The sequence below is a fragment of the Pipistrellus hanaki genome (assembly GCF_964339955.1).
Source record: "Pipistrellus hanaki genome assembly, chromosome: 17".
Classification (NCBI taxonomy): domain Eukaryota; kingdom Metazoa; phylum Chordata; class Mammalia; order Chiroptera; family Vespertilionidae; genus Pipistrellus; species Pipistrellus hanaki.
In genome coordinates this window covers 5,785,375-5,792,564 of record NC_140519.1, presented here as the reverse complement: position 1 = coordinate 5,792,564, position 7,190 = coordinate 5,785,375, and the positions used below count along the sequence as shown (strand labels likewise).

Here is a 7,190-nt window from a genome sequence, read left to right as displayed (position 1 = left end):
CGTTCTTGAGAGACTCCAGAGATAGCTTGGCTTACCAATAACTTTCCAGGTTAAAATGGCAGCCTAGAACCTTTTCCTACGCCCTGCATCATGATTCTACTTCTCTCTCTCCTTGCTCCAGGACAGGCAGGTGTGAGTGACTGCACCCAGGCCAGCAGGCTGTGACCTCCAGGACAGGCAGGTGTGAGTGACTGCACCCAGGCCAGCAGGCTGTGACCTCCAGGACAGGCAGGTGTGAGTGACCACGCCCGGGCCAGCAGGCTGTGAACCAGACTTCCCTGGTTTTGTTGCACTTCGCAGACACTGTGTTTTGTGTTTTGTTTTTTGTTTTTTTTTATGAATGGAGAGTTTGTGGTCACCGTGTGTTGGCCAAGTCTATGGACACCATTTGTCCAACAGCATTTGCTCGTGTCATGTCTCTGGGTCACACTTTAACAATTCTCACAATATTTCAAACTTTTTTATTCTTATTAGTCTACTAGAGGCCTGGTGCACGAAAGTCTTACACAGGTAGGGCCCCTAGGCCTGGCTGGTATTCAGGGCCGATCTGTGGGGTGACCAGCAGGGCAATTGGCTGGCCTGGGGCCTGCAGGCTGGGGGAAGCTCCTGCATTGAACATCTGCCCCCTGGTGGCCAGTGCATGTCATAGTGACTGGTCATTCCACCCTTTGCATATTAGGCTTTTATTATATAGATTTCTTAAGACCTGTGGTCAGTGATCTCTGATATGACTAGGACAAGACCCTGCACCAGCAATAAGATGACAACTCGCTGAAGGCCCAGATCATGGTTAGTGTTTTTTAGCACTAAAGAACTTTTTAATTAAGGTGTGTGCATTGTTTTAGACATAATGACATTGCGCACTTAATAGTGGAAACATAACTTTTATTTGCCCTGGGAAACCCAAAATTTCATGTGACTTGTTTTATCTCAGAGGTGGTCTAAAACTGAACCCACAAAATCTCCTAGTGGTGCAAGTCACCTCCTGAACCATGGTTTCACTTTCCACAGTTTCAGCTTTCCAAGGCCAACTGAGGCAGGAGAATATAAATGGGAAATTCCAGAAATAAGCAACTCATCACTTTTACACCGCACGCTGTTCTGAGGAGCGGGATGACACTCACCCTGTCCTTCTCTGTCCCGCGTGGGACGTGACTCACCTCTCTGTCCAGCATCTTCCCACCTGCTAGCCACTCGGCAGCATCCTGGATGTCAGATCAAGGATCCCAGTATGGTGGTGCTTGCATCCAAATAAGACTTCTTTTACTTAGTGATGCCACAGTCACAAAACTCATATTAAGTGTATTATTATAATTGTTCTACAAATTTATTACTAGAGGCCCATTGCATGATATTCATGCAAGAATAGGCCCCTGGCTTCACTCCCAGCTGCCAGGAACCAGCAAGTCCCCGCTCCCGGCTGCCCGGGAGCCAGCACGTCCTCTCTTCTGCCTGGGGCACCACTCCAGTAGCTCCCTCCACCGCCCTCCTTCCCCTCATAGCAGGCTTTATACTGCTCTGTGTCTGCATATGCAAATTACCTCCATCTTTGTTGCGTTAATTTGCATACTCTCTCTGATTGGCTGTGGGCATAGTGAGATGATGGTTAATTTGCATGTTTCTCTTTTATTAGATAAGATTACTTGTGTTAATATCTTACTGTGCCTAGTTTATAAATTAAACTTTGCCATAGTTATGGGTGTATAGAGAAGTCATGGCATGTGTGGAGTTAGTACTCTATGGTTTTAGGCAGCCACGGGGTGTATCCCATGGAGAAGAGGGAACTGCTGCACTTTTCAAACTGCCTTCAGTCTCTGTGCTGCGAGAGTGACCTGACTGAAGACACACTACAGAAGAACTTCATATTTCATAATAGCATGTGTATCCATTTCTAACAAGACATGGGAAATTCATGAATATTATATGTTCTACCTTGAATTATTACGAAAAACCATATTGCTTACACCAGAAACAATTTCCTATTTCTTGCGCTGCGTTAGAAGAATTCTCTGGCATAATGAAGAAATCATGACATCACCTTCTAACTCTAAAATGTTTTATTTAACCAATGCAACCACATTGAATGAATTCTGATTGGGGGAAGTTAGTTGCTTGCTAATTGGTGGACGATTACAATATACGTTTGGACACTATATCCAGCAGGATGTCACCGAGCTCAGTGCAAACGTCCGTCCGGGTCCTGTCCCTCTGCTCACGCTCTCTCGTAAACTCTGGTGGAAGTGACTCCTTTCATGATACACTCCTAGACACACAAAGACATTCATGGTCAGTGAGTTCCTTTGCTTATGGTCTCCCTCAGGGTTAGGACAGCTATTTGTCCCTACATGTACCTGATGTAATACATCAGGGAGATAGTTAGACCAAGAAGATACCATTCCCCCCTTAAGTGGCCTCACAATCAGGATGGGGGTGAGGGTGCAAGCAGAAGTGCATGGTGCGTGCTCAGAGTCAGGCCGTGCTTCCCAGGGAGAGCATGCCAGGCTGAGCCGCAGGCACAAAGGCAACAGAATGAATCCCATAATCCCGACGGAGACAGTGCTCCTGCCCGGAAGCAGCAGCCGTTACCCGTGTGTTTGGGGGGAATGGTGGCTGGAGATGGCCCGCAGGGGATCTGGCGGCGAGAACATACTCACCACCACGAGTTTGTCATCCACTCGCTTCCTCTTGATGGTGGTTGACTTCCCGTCCCACTTCTGCACCTGCACGAGGGCGCCCCCGTCCAAGGTGATGAGGCTCTGGGTGAACAGAAAGCGGGGGCTGTTACACGCAGAAAAAGCACAGAGAACCCGCCGCCTTGTGGGCAGCATCCTGGAGGTCATTCGAAACTCTTAATTATGGGAATATGTTGCCACAAGAAATTAAATGAATGTCAACATACGCTGTGATCAGAACGTCGTACAAACATGCATTCGAAAAATGCTGTGAAAGAACATAGATCATAAATCTACGTTGAGGTGGTAGTATCTTAAGTAATTTGGAAACACTTTGTAAACTTCCCTAACATTATGTTACTTAATCAGCTTCAAATACTATATACATCAAATGACAAAAGATTATTGTTTCTTAAAATAATGACAACTTTATAAGAAGGAATGAAAGCCACCAATTAAATATCAAAGGCAACAAAGTTCAGAGGGCGGGAGTCAGGGCGCTCCTGCCTGTGGAGGGCGGTCTCCCCTCTCACGGGCCGTTCAGGGCAGTGGCTGGTCATTGAAAATAGGTTTTCCCTCCACTCAAGCCCCTCCCTCCTCACCTTGACCTTTCTGTCATCTGCAGTGACTTCGTCAAACTCCTGGCCCAGCTTGAAGGAGATCTCCGTGTTCTTAAAGGTGCTTTCCGATTTAATGGTGATCACATCCCCGTTGACGCTGATGGTCATGTTGGGCTTGGCCATGCCGGCCACCTTCCTGGTGGCAAAGCCCACTCCTGCGGGGGGAGGAGAGGGCAGGTTTACAGCGTCCTGGCGCGTCTTTAAGAAAGAGCTGCACGAGGCTACAGTGGTGCACACACGAGTGGGGGTGTGTGTGCATGAGGGGGACACGGCGAGTATCCGATTCCTCGTTCAAACAGCTGCTGCAGGGAAGTAACGAGGAGACTCTTCATAGACACGCACGCAGCACGCTGGCTCAGGTTTGTCCCTTCCGTCTCCCTCTGCTCAGAGGCAGCCCCCAGGAGACCGCTGTCCCTTTTCCACCGGAATGCGCCTCGGGGATGTGGTGTCTTCCAGTCACTGCCCTCAGCCAGCCCCTGGCCCTCCCTCCGTTCAATACACCCTGGGCACTGCGACCTTGTTTTCTTACGTAAACATGACCTGGTGCGCAGTCCAAGACAGAATCCCCACGGGGATACGAGCCGTTAGGGTCACACAGTTAAAAAATGACATCCCCTTGGGTGTCCAGAGATAACATCTCACCGCGTCTGCTGCCCTGTCTCTCTCACCCCACCCCACCAGCGGATGAGGTTCGGATGGATCCCCCAAAGGCAAACCATGTGGCCCCACCCATGCAGGCAGGTTAAAGAGGGCCTCACAGCGACTGACATTTCAACATTCAAGAAGCCACGGTTCCAGTGAGTTTGGTAATCGATGTTTTGCTTGCCAATCACCTGCATTACAAATTTCTCTTTTTTCTTAAGTGGAACCTACTTTTCTTGCTAAGAGGATGGGATGACAATTTACTGCCCAGCAGACCAGCAGTCAGGGTCTCTCTCTGTGTGCTGGGTTCCTTTAAACATGTGCACAGGGCCAAAACCAGTTTGGCTCAGTAGTAGAGCATTGGTCTGCGGACTGAAAGGTCCCAGGTTTGATTTCGGTCAAGGTCATGTACATTGGTTGCAGGCACATCCCCGGTAGGGGGTGTGCAGGAGGCAGCTGATCAATTCTCGATGTCTCTCTCTCATCGATGTTTCTAGCTCTCTATTCCTCTCCCTTCCTCTCTGTAAAAAATCAATAAAATATATTTTAAAAAAGTAAAATAAATAAATAAACACATGCACAGAAGTCTCAGCTCCTGATGTGACATACACCACAGGTTGGAAATGGGGACCAGGGAGAGAAATCGAGAACAGAACAGCGGGTGCTGAGGCTCTGATTGATCTCCCTGCCGCAGATGTGCCACAGGCGGGAGCTGCGAGGCTGCTTCTCCGAGTCCGGCTGTGTTATAAATAGAACATCAGATAAAGGGTGTTCCAGTGGCTCCAGGCAGGGTGGCTCCAGGAGGCCAGCCTTCTCCACCTGCCTGCTTCCGCCCTGTTGACAGACCATCAACCAGAGCAGCTAATTTAAGGCGGCATCTTATTGTCTCATCACCAGAATTTTATCAATTTAAATGTAGACAGTAAAAGTGTAAAATGTTTCTAAAAGTCAATAGCTAAATAGCCTCAAAACCTAGCATTTCCATATCAGCACCTATTAGTGTATGGAATAAAAATTAATTGATATTCTGGAAAGTTAGGTCTCACTCATGCTGAAGTCCTTCTTGCTTTCACTATAAACAAGGAAAATGGTGGTTATAGAGAAGCAACAAAACATGCTGTGTGCCTTGGGGGGCAGAGGGGGGAGGTTAAATTTGAGGTTTAGGGAATAAGTTCCAACCCCTGATTTGGTCATGCTCAGGTGGGTGGGGCTCTCAGACTGAGAGAGGCGTTGATCCTGCCTCCTGCACACCCACTCCTGGGGGTGAGCCCCGCCTCCCTACAACCTTGCTCTGCTCCCTCATTGCCTGGGGACCTTCAGGTGGCACACTGACAACCCTAGCGGAATCTAAAGACCCAGGAGCCTCCATTATCAAGGAGAAGGGATGTTATGTGTGTAACATTCTCCTTGTAAATGATCAGTAATTCTGTGACTGCCCGTGGATTTGCTAGTCACAGAAATACTTCAGCCCGTTAAGGAACACACTCTCTAAAATTAAGACTTTTAGGGGAAAGGGGCTGGGTGGGAAAGGTGAAGGGATTAAGCAAAACAAACAAACAAAAATCAACAACCTCACAGACACAGTAGGGGACTACCAAAGGGAAAGGGGGGGTGGGGGAGCAGGTAGAAGAGCATAAAGGGGGAACAAATAATGATGGAAGGAGACGGGACTCGGGGTGATAAACACACAATACAATATACAGATGATGTATATAGAATTGTACACCTGAAACCTACATAGCTTTATTAACCAATGTCACTTCAATAAATTCAACAACAAAAAATATTTTACCCCCCACAAAACCCCACACATATTAATGGATTGATATTAAGACAATAAAGTAATTGGTTAACATAAGTCTACTTTTAAAATTATATGAATATGAGAAATACAGTGTCAAAGGGCATTACTGCTTGCTAGGAAATAAATATGGTTGTATTTCCAAGTTATTTCTCCTTTTTAATGTTTTTATTGGTTTTAGAGAGAGAAAGGGAAAGGAAGGAAAGTTAGAAACATCAATGATGAGAGATGTTTGGCTGCCTCCTGCACGCCCCCTACTGGGGACTGAGCCCCATACCCAGGCATGTGCCCTGACTGGGAATCAAACTGGCAACCTCCTGGCGCGTGGGTTGAGGCTCAAACATTGAGCCACCCCAGCCGGGCTATTGCTCCTTTTTCTGTGCAAGAAGGAATGAAAGACAAGCAGGCAAAGAGCCAAGTAAACCAAAGGTGCCCGCGGTTAGCAATCAGATGAAATCTTTTCAGTGCCCATAAACATTCCTTTTAGACCTTTTTTCCATCTTGGTTCACCTGTCACTGTGACTTCGGTCTACAATGTCTCTACCAGCAAATGGTCTCACTCGCTGTTTTTGTACCCCGGAGAGAAAGCAGCCTTCCATATCGGCCAGCGTTTCCAGAGTGGACACAGCCACAAGCCCCCTGGCCCGGAGAAAGGGGTTTGCATGCAGCCCCCCCGCCACGTGCTCGCTTACCCACTTCCTTCATGTAATCATCGAAGTTCTCACTGGAGACCATCTTCCAGGTACCTACGAAGGCGTCACACATCTTGAGAGCTATCCGGACTCCTCTGCCAGGTGGGAAGAAGCTGCTGCCCTTGGGACGGTGCTGTGTCCGGCCGAGTCCCGGGGACGCCCTTTTAAAGATGCCCAGAGCACGTGACCAGAGGAAGGGCCAATTGGGAATGATGTCGGACCATTTCCTTCTCTACCAGACTCTGCACTTTCCTCTCTGAGTCATGTTCCTCACAGAAATTTCTCAACTTTGGCTCTCCCTGGCAAATGGTCACCGGACTGGGAGTACAGATTATTTTTAACCGCTCGCGGAATCTGTCAAACATGCCTGTTTTGAAGGTTTTAATCCTCGATGCATTGTGTTTCCCCCTATTATTTCCAGACGCATTTATCCCAGTGGAGAGCACAGCCAGGTAATTATCTCAGGATGAACTCTGACCCCCTTTTCTGGAGTTCCTATTAAAATTACAATTAAGTGCCTATTTTGAATTGAGAAACATAAAAATTATCTTGGGGATTTTTAAGTCATCGGAAAGGCTCTTTGGAACAGTGCTCTCAGGAACCAGCTGGCAATTAAAACGAAGTAAGTGATGGCATTTTGCAGTTCCCCAGGTTTCTCATTTAAAAGGTTTTGCATGAATAAAAAAGGAAAAAGTAACTTCAGTGAACCCACTGGGAATCTGGATGTAGGATTAAATGATAGTGATTTAGTCTCCCTCTTTCA

The 7,190-nt window shown here is 47.4% G+C and overlaps 1 protein-coding gene across 1 annotated transcript; it reads right to left on the bottom strand.

Moving 5' to 3' along the window:
• Positions 1 to 2,039: 2,039 nt before the first annotated feature.
• Positions 2,040 to 6,815, bottom strand: LOC311612225 (fatty acid-binding protein, adipocyte). Its single transcript, XM_084865036.1, has 4 exons — positions 6,428 to 6,815; positions 3,275 to 3,447; positions 2,655 to 2,756; positions 2,040 to 2,263 (listed from the first exon to the last, which is right to left on the bottom strand). Exons 1-4 carry the CDS (start codon positions 6,498 to 6,500, stop codon positions 2,213 to 2,215), a joined length of 399 nt encoding a protein of 132 aa, XP_084721162.1. The 5' UTR covers positions 6,501 to 6,815; the 3' UTR covers positions 2,040 to 2,212.
• Positions 6,816 to 7,190: the final 375 nt, after the last annotated feature.